At 41.5% G+C, this 13,836-nt stretch overlaps 1 protein-coding gene across 1 annotated transcript; it reads left to right on the top strand.

Annotated features, from left to right (window-relative positions):
- The first annotated feature begins 9,090 nt into the window (after positions 1 to 9,090).
- LOC140224824 (uncharacterized) lies at positions 9,091 to 11,922 on the top strand. Its single transcript, XM_072301544.1, has one exon. The coding sequence runs from the start codon at positions 9,091 to 9,093 to the stop codon at positions 11,920 to 11,922; it is 2,832 nt and encodes a 943-aa protein (XP_072157645.1).
- Positions 11,923 to 13,836: the final 1,914 nt, after the last annotated feature.

The following is a 13,836-nucleotide window of genomic DNA, read 5'->3' on the forward strand; positions in this document are numbered from 1 at the left end:
GGACAGGACAGTACTTCTGAGACGGTCGAGAATAATAAAGATTTCTGCGCTTGAAGGTGATCAATTATTAGTCAAATTTTCAAGGGTTTTGGCCTCGCAAGAGTGCACCCATGGTAAAATTACAATCCGCGGACAAAAATGCTCGACAGCTGTCGAGTAAATTCTCCGCCGTTTCATGACTTTTGGTCATGGTTCGCATGAGTGCACTTTTGCACGAAGGTTGGGCGGTAGGTTGAGATTTTTGATGTGGCCATTGTTGTTGCCGACATGAAATATCGGGCAAATCCGATTTATCCCAGCTGGGAATTTCAATCACCGGGTGGGGGGGGGGGGGCAAATAGTTACTGATAATAGAACATCAGCTCTCGTACGGCTACACGGAAACAAAGTTTTGGGGGCTATCCCCTAAAATTGTAGTACTACACTACCCCCAAATTGTTGAATGATACGGAAATTTTCAATTAGTTATGGTAGTACGCAACATTCATGAAAGTAACCTAATTTATTGGAATACTACTCCAATTAATTGGAAATGTCCGGGTTGGGACTTAACTCCAACCTCTTTTTTCCGTGTGTTGCTATGTCCATACTGTGTTGACCATGCTGGGCACCAGGCGCTATAATTCGTTCCGAGCTGACCAGCCAGCGCGCGGCGACCGCACTGTGTTTGGCGCGATGCGAGAAGTATTCCTGCAGTCTTGTAGGCGCTACTATGCGTTTCGCGCCGACCGGCTTAACCGGGAATCAATCCTTGCCTCTTTTTCCGTGTGTTTCTATATCTTTCTCGTGTTGAGCACCACGGTCATATTTGTGGTTGAAGCAATTACCGGAGAATCATTCACGTGGACGTTACTACGGATACTGCGGATTTTACGGCAAACACCAGGGTTACTACCTATTACGGTAGTTATTTCGACTACCACTGGATAGGCAACGCTCTCTCAATTCATCTCTGGTTGCAGCTGTTGTAACTTTTTTTTTATTTTCTTTTCTGCAACGTAATGTATCACTTCCATAATTAACACAAGATTCGCTTTGAGAATTTCGCCGAATGGTTATGGGTTTCTTACTCACTCTGGATTAGATTGTCAAAAATAGTTCGCCTGAGTTGCTTATGATTAGGGGATTTTTGGATGCTTTAAACTATGACTAATCAAAAGTTCGTCCCTTTGAAGAAATGAAAAATGAATCTCAAATTATTACTTTAAATTAATGAGATTCGAATTAGACCTTAAATTTTATACGAGAAGGAGCCATATATGTCCTCCGAAGGACTAATCCATTCTTTTCTAATTTTCAAAATATATTTTACCAAAAACTTCCTAAAAATGACGAGACCTCGGAGCAGCTTGAGTACAGGTTTCTGTTCATTGGAAGGAAAGTGTACTTGGGGAGGAGGAAGGGGCAGAGTGAAATTGCGTTGAGATCACAGAGAGTGACTCCAAGATTTCAAAAAATGATGCTGAACACTTCTTCGTTTCAAAAATAAAGTACGACAGGAAGTCTGCAACGTAACAAACCCAGATCAGCATTCCTGCTGTTTCACCGTAAAAATACAAGCTATGAACAGTTTTCCAATCATTTTTAATACGAGTCATAAGTGTTTGAGTGTCTCAGACAAATAAAGGTGATAAAAAATGATCTGTAAAGTCCATGCTGACATAAATGGCGATCTTCATAAAAATTAAGGGAATGCCTAAAATTAGGCAAATGCAAATGTTGACTCCTAAAAGTATCAAGCTGGTCGGCCCCCAACTATATTATGCCAGGGTATATATTTTTTCTGAATTTTAAAGGTGATTTTTTTCTGTAATTTAGAGTTTCTAAGCTTTTGTGTTCAATACACTAGCCCTAGCCAGATCTTCGCGCCCTTTCGTGACTTAACAAGCGGAATAGAGAAAGGGCGACTCTTTCGGAAACGTTAGAGCAAAATTAGCAGAGTTACCTACTTATGGGTTATGAAAATCTACATCGTTTTTGGACATCTCATCTTCCTTATCAATGGTCCTGAACTGTTCAATTTTCATATACACATTTTATGCAGGTACTCAATTGATGGCACAATCGTAGCCTATGTGTTCTTGTCATGACTTAATGATTGAGTAACGATACTGGTTAAGTTACAAAGAAAGGAGCCTAGCCACATCAGGTTGGTATTGAGAAAGAGAAGTTAGAGATTTATACCTCGCAGTCTCTCAGTGCAAGATATAGAGTTCAACTACAGTTTTCACATCAGAAATATTTTTTCTTGATGTTGAATTTTTGACAGTAGAAAATATAAGTACCACTAGATGGGCTCAAACTTTTCTCCAAATTTAGGATTGGCTCCTTATCAATTCATTCTATTTAAATAAATGTATAATTCAAAGTCACTACTCTTGTAATAAACACCTTGCTAGAAAGCTGGTTGCTAAGGATTAGGGTAAGCAGGAAGTTCCCAATGACTTCGTTGGTTATGTATGAAGATTTCAACTATCATTCTATGGCTATTATATATCCAGGCTCCCAATTTATTCTTTCCTTATTATTGTATCTATGCCTTTCCTCTTAAAATGGTCTTTTCTCAAACTCCGATCATGATGATATTTTGATTCCGTTGTACAAAAAATATTTTTGTAATCAATGTCAAGTTTATTTTTCAAAAACTGAATTTGTTAGACAAATAAAATGAAAGTATTATTGTTAAATTGAAATTCGATTCTTTTTACTGGAAGATTATCCTTCAGAACGTGTTGTGTTGTTTAGGAGGTTAACCCTTCCCCCTCCCCAAATTATATGACTTTGATCTCATGCGAAAATGTAGGTACCTAACTAATCGATGGATCTACATTGCCGGCTTGCGTTTTGACAATTCTTGCCGTAGGTAGGTACCTCATTATGTGATATTTGACAACGCTTGGGCTAATATGTACTGAAGTGCTATGGAGGAACGCCGTATGAGCCTCTAGACGTTGCCAAATTTTCATTGATAACATACGAGTTTTCGGGAAAATTTATAACATTTTCCCTCCAGTTTTTCCGATTCGCAATCAGCTCTAAATTATCTGAGCATTTCAAGAGAAAACTCTCCGTAAGAATAAACGTTTTACTGGAGGAAATTTGGCAACTTTCGAATGTTCATACGGCGTTTTTCCTTTGCACGGCAAAGTACAGGTCTGGCAGATTCTCGAAATTCTGACTCAAAGAAGTAAAAAGCACCAGGATGATATTCAAGTGAACTATATTTTGCAATGGATCACTAGACAAAATTCAAACCACCCGCTCATAAAAACTCAGTGCTCTACGTGATTCACATCGCGCGCTAAACGTTATCATGACAGTATCTGCGATTTAGAAATCTGGCAACTTCAATTTTAACGCTTTGGCTCAGCTATAGCAAGTTGCTTATAGTTTGAACAACACATCGTGGGAAATGAACATTGCTCGATTGAGAAGCTTGCTGAAACCGTTGTGGTGCGCGATTTGACTCACGTAGAGCTTTGAGTTTCTTGTCAGCGGGCGGTTCAAATTCCTCGTAACCAATGTGTAATAAAAACGTTAATATCTTTGTTAAGAGTGTGTTTCAGTAATTTTTTCTGTGTGAATCGTGTTCTGCGTGAAATTCTGATTAAGAAACATATCGACGGTGAAAGTCGGCAATCACATAACTCGGTTTGCGACGTCGCAGACTTCCTGTCATACTTTATTTTTTAAATGGAAAACTACTCAACGGCAATTCTTTAAAACTGTCATGATTTTTCTTCTCAATGCGAAGAAAATTCTGCAAAAACTTCAAGAAATAATATCAATTTGTTCTCCTTTAAAAAAATGACATAGAGGCGGAGATTTTCAGACACCGCAAACGAGTTATGTGATTGCCGACTTTCACCGTCGATATATCAGATTGCTTAAATTCGTACCTTGTCTAGTGGTCCATTGGGAACCACAAATCCTGGCTCAATTAAGAAGCAACGTCCGTACCGTTAGTTTCCCTATGCACATGAATGTGGTTACGAATGAGCCAGAAATTGCTGTTCGTAAATGCAAAATGCAGTCAAAGTAATCTTCAGCAATCATCGCGACGGTGTTGCCATATTGTGATGCGGTCTGTTTAAGTTCCTTCACCCAGAGACTCGCTTAATCACCTTTTTTCTCACGTTATCGTGATGCATCATTGCAATTTCCCCTTCCTGGGTGCTTTTTTTTATGTAAGATACAACCAATAGCCTTATGTAGCCTTGATCCTTGAAAGTTTATGTTTTATTTCGTTTTATTGTATGGGCTCTAAGCGAACTTACAAGTGGCAGAGACGGATCCCGCAATTTGGCAACAACGGAATTCCTCAATTTAAACCTATGTTTAATCATTGATCCTTGGAGCACCTGGCCTCTCCAAGAATCGATACCTTGCCATTGGTTTGAATGGAGAAAAACAATGTTGCCAATTTGCTGGATCCGCCAATAACGGGTGGTTGCCAGAGGCTTTAGCAGCAATAAGCAAGTGAGAGTAACCACACAATGCATCGTTAGCTGAAGCCGAAAAATCCCTGATCGTGACCAAAGTGTGGCGTGTTTTGAGATAAATCGATTGATCTGCCATTTAAACCAATGAAAAAAGATCAAATGGGGAAACATCGATAATCGATCATTCAGTTGATTCAGCTGATCGGCTGACTGCGACGTTGTGAACCTCGATTCGGGTCTTAATATTTTAGAGGAAAACTAGGAAACAGGTTCCCTTAAAATGATAGTGAAGTTTTTTTATTCTGAAATGTTCTAGAAAAATTGAAAAAAGATATTTATTGTCTTCCAACGGGATGGTTGCAGAGGCTTAGCAGCATAAGCAAGTGAGAGTAACACACAATGCATCGTTAGCTGAAGCCGAAAAATCCTGATCGTGACCAAAGTGTGGCGTGTTTTGAGATAAATCGATTGATCTGCCATTTAAACCAATGAAAAAAGATCAAATGGGGAAACATCGATAATCGATCATTCAGTTGATTCAGCTGATCGGCTGACTGCGACGTTGTGAACCTCGATTCGGGTCTTAATATTTTAGAGGAAAACTAGGAAACAGGTTCCCTTAAAATGATAGTGAAGTTTTTTTTATTCTGAAATGTTCTAGAAAAAATTGAAAAAAGATATTTAATTGTCTTCATGTCATGAAAGAAAAGTAAAATAAAATCTGAGATGTGAAAACATAGTATTAAGGTACGCATTTTATGGCTCTAGCCATGGATACAACTTTCTCAAGGAGGGAGATAAATCAAATACATCTCATTTCTCGATTCAAAAGCTTCAATCCTCAGTGAATGAGCCTCATCAGCAGACCTGGGATCATAATTATCTTCTGCTGGAAAAACATGAGGAACATTGTTTCCTAACACAATTTTGTTCTTTAGAATGGCATTCATGTAAAACTTGAAAATGAATGAAAATAAAGGTTTAGAAGTTCCAGATCTTGCGGTAAAAAACAAAGCATCAATTATACAATGACAATGTTTATTTCAATTATTTTTGTAGAATTTTTACAAAAGGTAATAAAAACAGAATAGAGGGATAGGAACCCAAAAAAATCAGTACACAATTAGACTAGAATATATTGTTAGTCATTTTAAATACATTCATATTCACAAATAAAGAGGGTGATCTTTCGGACAAAAAAAGTCTAAAAAAATAGGAAGTGGCTCATCTCATAATATGAATTAATAATAATATCAGAAAGCGGAAACAATGTAAGAACGGATGTTGCACAGGCATATTGGGATATTTATTCTCTTGACTTCTACTTTGAGAATAATTTCTTCTAGCGTTTAAGAGAGAAAGTGGAAAGGCAAGAGAGAGAAAATCAAGTTTTACAATATCTGTCAATTCGAAGCCATTTCCTTAGCTTTTGATGATACCCGTTTTCCGTTCGTTGCTGATGAAACAAGTTGGAATTTTTGGTTGTACACTACAAAGACCAGAGTGGATGTAAGAGGAAACTTTCTTTACGGTATCGAAGAAAAAGGATGCATAAACAAATAAAATTTCAGTAGATATAATACAATATTCTATTTGGTGTAAAAACATTAATAAAATACGAATATAAACTACAAAATATCACTCGAATTTCAAGATATTATGACAAACATTTAAGGTGCCAATTGCCTGATGATCTCTGGGAGGATAGGGGGCAATGGCGATTGGGCGTCGCAGAGCGCGAGGCTGCTTTATAAAAGCGGCTTTATGACAAACATGTTGTCTTGATTTCACTATATTTCACACAAATGAAAAGTCAAATGAATTGGATTAAAACATAGCAGAGAGGAATTGGCTAGCCGTTTGGATGCAATTGAATTAAAATTGTTTAAAAATTTACATTTTCTCATTGTGTAATAAATAACTATCTAAAAATTTCTCCTCCCTTCTTTTAAATAATTTTTGTTGACAATCTAATTCAATTTTCCTCATTTCTTGATGTTTTGTTTCAGGGTGGCCGCAGACGCTAATTTTTTTTTGAAAATAATGTCAATTTTTTATTTAAAAAAAAATTTGAATAAAATCTGTATTAAACAAATTTCTTTTTTCGTCTTCTTTCATCATTATCTCACGTACGATATCATATGATCTCCGTAAAAATAGGATTTTCCACATGGATGGGTACAGTTGAATAATGTGTATTTCAGTTTGCAACTTTAAAAAATCTTTGATCGTGTTTTATTTAATTATTTTATTATTTTTTTTTATGAAATTAAAAGTTTCTCTCGAAGTAGTCGGTAAATTTGGCGGCTAGGGGTCGCAGAGCGCCAGGAGTGCTGTAAAAGCGGCTTTATACATTCATATATACTTGACCTACTGTTGCCTCTGTTGTTTGCCTAAGTAAGTAATACTAAATTGATTCTTTCATGTCTAGATAATTTGCTAAAATAGTCCACCCCAGTTCAGTGAAGAAGAAGGAAAAATCCCTTGCAAACCTCCTCCAAGCAATTGAAGATGTTAAAACCAAGTGCCTCACAACCTTACAAGCATGTGTCAAATATAACATTCCAAAGTCCACCTTATATGACAAATTGTCAGGTGTATCCCCAATTATCACTAAAAAAGGCCCCAGTTGCATTCTGTCAGACAAACATGAAGCAATTCTTGCGAAATGGATTTTAAGATGTGGGTCTGCCGGTTTCCCGGTCACAAAAGAGCAAGTTCTCCTCAGCGTTGCTCGTCTAGTTTCAGAGCTGGGTCTATCAAAACCATTTACCGACAATAAACCTGGAAGAAAGTGGTATAAGGCTTTTTTACAAAGACATCCTGAAATTAGTGAAAGAACGCCTCAGAATCTGACGCTGTCCAGAGCTGATTTTGGCATGTCTTCAAAGTTGAAAAATGTCCTTAGCATTCCGGGTACTGGTGCTGTTACCTTAACCAGTTTTCCAATATAAAGCATTTCAAGTCTATGAAAACATTGAGGCTTTATGCACAAGTAGCATGATACACTGAGAAAAGATACATCAACTCCGTTCATCTCTGAAGATCCTAATGCAGAAATCCCGTTAAGAAGAGGAGGAAGGCGCTAAGAACAAACACTGATTTTTACAAATCATTTTCACTCATTTTCACTTCATCTTATCTATATTCAATTCAATGTTTCATATTTTTCTGTCTTATGTAGCATGGAGGATCCAGATTACCATAAATGAATCTGCCAAATTTAATGCTAGGGAGGCAAAAGAACAAGACAAACTGTTGAAAGCTTCACTATCTGCAGCAAGAAAGAATGCAAACCCTTCTAACAAAAAATCTACTTGCTTAGCGTGTCATGAGGAAAGGTTCCTGTACACCGTAGTACCGTGAGGTCACTCCGGATACTGTGAGCAATGTGTGGACCTTGGTTGAAATGGAATTTGAAATAATTGCTCAAATTTTTCTCATAATCTAAGAAACTTTACTTCTTTATTTTACAGGCTCTAACAGTACAAAGAGGCTCTGGGTAATCTAAATACCGGAGATGTTGCTTTTGACAACTTTCGCTATCTATGTGTGGTATCAAGGAGCACAGCAGGAACTGTTCCACCAAACATCTTACAAATGTTATCATTTTATTTATTTATTTATTTATTTATTTACTTATTTATTTATTCGTTAATTTCATTTCTGATTATATCATCCACCATGGTACTGCGCCCTCTATGCGAAATCTTGAGGTTGAATTCATCACTGCTCAAAGAAGTATGTCGGAGCAAAATGTGAAACTTCACGATAGAACCGCCCGACTGTCAGTCAGTAAAGTCCAAGACTGTTGGGTCTTACGCCCAAAAAGAGGTTCTTTAGTTTTTGGCTTAGTTTTAGCGCGGGATCGCCAGCCAGTCGCAGTCGCTCTGCCGCGACTCCGTTGCCGGCCCCCACTCCTGATCGTGAGTCGTTGTGCGCAGGCGCCAAGTGACCAGTGCGCAAGCCCACGCGCACGCAGCGACCCACGGCGACGGTCAGGAGAGTGGCCGCGGCGGCGATCAGTCTGCGATCAGCTCTAGAGAAGGCCAACGACAAGAGTTCCCCCGTGTCTAGCTTCTCCGTTTTTGCAACGCCTTAGAGTAAGCCGACTCCTTGTCTTTTTCCTTTTCTCTCCTTTCTAGGACGTCCATTCCCTAGAAAGAGAGTTGCCTCAGGACGTCCATTCCCTGAGAGATTCCCTCGAGACGTTCATTTCCTCGAGTTGCGTCAGGACGTACATACCCTGACATGCCACCACGAAGTGCCATGCCGTGGTGATGCTTTTCGTATGTTAGGTTTTCTCGTTTATCTTGTTTTCTGACCAGTTGAGTTTCCGTTCAGGTTTTCTTTCCGCTTTATTTCTCCGACTTTAGTTTATGCTTTCTTCTTCTCGTGGTGGGATGCCTAGGTATGCGGTTCGCCTAGTTGCCTTGGGTTCTGTCCCCGAGATGGATTTTCCTGTCCTCCTTTTTTCCCTTTTTTCTTAGTACGGTCCTCCGGTTCCCTCTCTTTTTCCACTCCGGACCCGACATTTGGACCTCCGGAGCCGGATATACTGGTTAACAGTTTGCAACCAGTTTTTTGGAAAATAGTCCTGTTTCTCACATTTTCCCTTTTATAGAGCTACATAGAGATCTCCATTACGATGCCTGTCGAAGGTCAAGCAACGATGAGCAAGGCTGAAAGGAGCCTAGAAGTTGCGAGACAAAAACGAGAAAGTATTTTCGCTCGTGCTCAGTCGTATTATGACACGGCGAAAAAATTGTCTCAGGAAAACTATGCTAATTACGTAGCAATGCTCCACAGACTGCACGCGCTTCAGGACAGATTCGAGGCGATTCAGTTTGAAATCATGGAGATAAATACCTATCTTGAAAAACAGGCACAACTCAGTGTCACCAGCGAGAGCATCGCGCTCGAAGACATTGTTCGCGAAGTTGAGGCTATCTTTGAAGGTTTCGGCGGAGTATCGACGCGACCTGCGGACTTCAACGCAGCACCGGTTCAACCTGTGAACCCAGCTCCAGCGACGGGTAACGTGCGGCTCCCACGGTTACAGCTAAAACACTTCTCGGGCAAAACAGAAGATTGGACAACGTTCTCAAATGTTTTCCGCATTTCAGTCCACGACGTTGCCACGTTGACGGCAGTGGAAAAATTCCAATATCTATTGAGCGTGCTCGAGGGTGAAGCGTTAAGTTTAGTAAAGGGTTTGGAAATTTCGGCAGCGAATTATGTTATCGCTTGGGACTTACTCCAGAAGCGTTACCAAAATGAACGCAGACTCGTTTCCTATCACCTGAATTGTTTACTCGACATGGAAGATATTAAGAATTACTCGACTTCCATCTCGAAATTTCTAACTAAATTTAGCGAGCATTCTCAAGCCCTTCGCGCCCTGAATCGAAATTTAGGGGAAGATAATGATCTTCTAGTGGCCGTTATGCTACGCAAATTACCTTTCCAGTTGCGCACGCGCTTAGAGGATTTTCGCGGAGCAGACACAGGGTTTCCCAAAATGCAAGAAATTATTAAGTTTTTGGAGAAACAGTCCTTACAGTTGGAAGACACTGTATCAGGACAATCGAGGCCCGCCTATATGGGCAATTCTAAGCATCAGGGCTCACATGATAAAAGTGCGAGGGCACTCATCGCAGCTGACAGCGACGCAAAGGCGGGGGGCAACCCAAGCTTTTCCGGCACAAAGGAGGCAAGAGCTGGGAAAAAGTGGAACTCAAAATGTCCCATGTGTTCCCAAACCCACCCGTTGCGTCAATGTGATGAGTTTTTGTCGAAAACTGTCGCTGAGCGAAAACGTTTCATTAATTCCAACGGCAGATGTGAAAATTGCCTGGCAGCGCACGAATTATCGCAATGCTTATCTAAGAACACGTGCTCCGTTTGCTCTGCAAAACATCATACAAAATTGCATCCTGAAACAACTCAATTGAAAAAGGAAGGCCCTAGAATTGTTGCAGCGCTCTCTGCGAGTTCGTCGGCACCGACGGGAAAGCGCTTTCAAATTTTGCTGGCAACAGTGCTAGTGCAGTTATCAGTCCCATCGGGACGCACTTTTGTCGCGCGCGGAATTCTTGACTCCGCGTCGCAACGCACCATTATCACGACGCGCGCAGCGTCGGCGCTGAGGTTGAGATTCGGGGCCACCCACGCGTCGCTCAGTGGGGTCTCCCAAGTCGAAGTACGGACAAAGGGGACAGCGCGCCTAAACATTTCAACCCTCAAAAATGAACTGGTGGTAGAGGAGCACAATGTCGATATTCTTAATCATATAACAGCACCTCTCCCTACGGATCCCGTTTCAGCCGAGTTACAGACTAAATTAGTTGGCTTTGCGTTAGCTGATCCTCAATACGCAATTCAAGGGGGTCAAATTGATCTTCTAATTGGGGCCGATCTGACACCTTACGTGATCACGGGGGCACCCATAAAGTTAGGACCTCAATTGCCTGTACTTTTACCCACAGTTTTTGGGCATGCGCTTCTAGGTAAAGCCCCCATCCACGACCAAGGCACGGGGAAAACGGAACCCGTCGTTCTTCTCACAGTGGAGGGTCCAAAACTGTATGATGCCGTAACGAGATTTTGGGAGGTAGAGCATGCAAATTACAAGCCACCTCTCTCTGACGAAGAGAAATTAGCCGAAAAATTATTTGTGGAAAATCATTACAGGGATGAGAAGGGGCGCTATGTGGTCAAAATCCCTCTCAAACCTGACCACCCTCCTTTGGGTGAATCCAAGCCGCAGGCCATTAAGCGGTTATTTGCTTTGGAGAGAAAGCTAAAAATGAATCCAGAATTCAAAAAGCAATATGATGCAGGGATGGCGGAGTACATCAAGCTAGGTCATATGGTCCCCGCACAAAATATTCCGAGTCGACATTTTTATTTACCTCACCATGCCGTGGTGAAGGAGAGCAGTTCCACGACCAAAGTACGGATAGTTATGGATGCCGGAGCTAAGAGCTCCACCGGTGTTTCGTTAAACGATATTCAGTTGGTTGGTCCTAAACTCCACCCAGACTTGAAAAACATTATCACAAATTTAAGGCGTTACAAGGTGATTTTTACGTGTGATATTAAACAGATGTACAGGCAAATTGGAGTGGACTCTTCCGATCAAGATTTACAGCTCGTTTTGTGGAGATTTAATCCGAACGACCCGATTAGGACTTTTAAGTTGACGACTGTTACATTCGGTCTCATGAGTTCTCCCTTCTTAGCGTTACGGACGATGCGGCAAATGGCAGTGGACTACGCCACTGAATACCCGCTCGCCGCACAAGTGATACTCAAGGAGACATTTGTGGACAATATCACCACGGGCGGACGCGACGTTGAGGAGGCAATGGGGAAACAAATTCAATTATTTGGGTTATTTTCGAAAGTGAATTTCGACCTAAGAAAATTCACTAGTAACATTGCAGAACTGCTAGGATCCCATGATAGTAATGTTTAACAAGTCAGTGATATAGTAATATCGATCTATTGAACTATCAGGCTGAATCAAATAATAACAAACATAATCTCAGGTACCAACCAATACAGAAGATGTCATCATTAGCACTTTGTGCAGGAGCTAGAGCTGCTGCCTCTTCGCCGATAAAGCCAGTAACAGAAAGCCTGCTGGAATGTGATGTCGACATATCTCCTCCACCAGCATTCCTATCCAACACATTTTATCACATCATCCAAAGTCCCACCCATACCGATAAAACATTTTTCGAGGATTTGGTATACTTATTAAAATGTGTGGATCCTGTCCCAGGCGTCACTCTCTCAATTGCGGTTGCCCTGATGGAAACAGTAGATAAAGCATCCTGGAAGCGTATGAGTACTGAATTGATTGATGCAGAATTTCGTTTTGAGGATGTAGAAATAGACACTTTGATCTTGTATTTCCCTCCTTATAATAACCTCATAGATCCAACTCGAGAGGCCTTCAGACATTGTATTGGATCCCATTACGTCTATGGGTTCAGTTTACTAATGACCATTATAGGAAAATATCTACATACTGCAAATTATCGTCCATGGCTCACCAAAAGAAGATCATCTTTTGCCAATCCTCTAAGTCTTCCCAAGGATGATCCAAAACTCTTACTTTTTGAACCGACTATTCAGACCTGCCAGGCCTTTAATCGTGAAGCCCGGGGCCTCTGGCAGATACGGAGGCAATTCTTTTGCGAGGTGTGGTCACAAGCAAAAGGCTCATCATTACTCGCTCGAGGGCTCCAGGTTACTCTCGTATTGCTGAAATATGCAGAGTTTACAAATTTCCAGTTCCCCTGGAACTGGATTGTAATACTCAACCCGGTGCTGTTAATGTGGGCCGAGCTCAATCGTGAGATCCCATTCTTGGCAGCGGCATATGCAAAGTTCTACTCCCTTGATGATAAAGGCCCATATGCAAAGTTGATTCTTCCTCAAGACCAATTGGAAGAATTCGCCGCCCCACGTCTTAACAACCTGTACCAGGTTGCTAAAGCTATTGCTTCAGAATTTGGGCCCCCTAGTATTAGTCAGATTACGAGTGGCCCAAAAACTACCTATATACAAGACCTGTGCAATAAGGCATTGGTAATAGTACGTGCGGCTGGTGCTGCAAAGACAGTGGATTCAGACGGCGCCCTATAGACTACGCACCTTTGTGGCGAATAGAGTCTCTAAAGTTCAGGATTTGGATCCAAACGTGACTTAGGGCCATGTGCCGGGCGATCAGAATCCCGCGGACCCAGGATCACGATTTTTCTGTTCAATTCAGTTAAGCGACCCTTCTGCACCACCCTCGGGATTCTCTTTCGAACCCTTACAGGGTTCAAGGGGGGGTGTATGTTGGGTCTTACGCCCAAAAAGAGGTTCTTTAGTTTTTGGCTTAGTTTTAGCGCGGGATCGCCAGCCAGTCGCAGTCGCTCTGCCGCGACTCCGTTGCCGGCCCCACTCCTGATCGTGAGTCGTTGTGCGCAGGCGCCAAGTGACCAGTGCGCAAGCCCACGCGCACGCAGCGACCCACGGCGACGGTCAGGAGAGTGGCCGCGGCGGCGATCAGTCTGCGATCAGCTCTAGAGAAGGCCAACGACAAGAGTTCCCCCGTGTCTAGCTTCTCCGTTTTTGCAACGCCTTAGAGTAAGCCGACTCCTTGTCTTTTTCCTTTTCTCTCCTTTCTAGGACGTCCATTCCCTAGAAAGAGAGTTGCCTCAGGACGTCCATTCCCTGAGAGATTCCCTCGAGACGTTCATTCCTCGAGTTGCGTCAGGACGTACATACCCTGACATGCCACCACGAAGTGCCATGCCGTGGTGATGCTTTTCGTATGTTAGGTTTTCTCGTTTATCTTGTTTTCTGACCAGTTGAGTTTCCGTTCAGGTTTTCT

This window comes from Bemisia tabaci, chromosome 6 (assembly GCF_918797505.1).
Source record: "Bemisia tabaci chromosome 6, PGI_BMITA_v3".
Lineage (NCBI taxonomy): Eukaryota > Metazoa > Arthropoda > Insecta > Hemiptera > Aleyrodidae > Bemisia > Bemisia tabaci.

Coding starts and splice junctions, on each gene's coding strand:
- LOC140224824 (XM_072301544.1), top strand. CDS start 9,091: ATGCCTGTCGAAGGTCAAGCAACGATGAGCAAGGCTGAAAGGAGCCTA.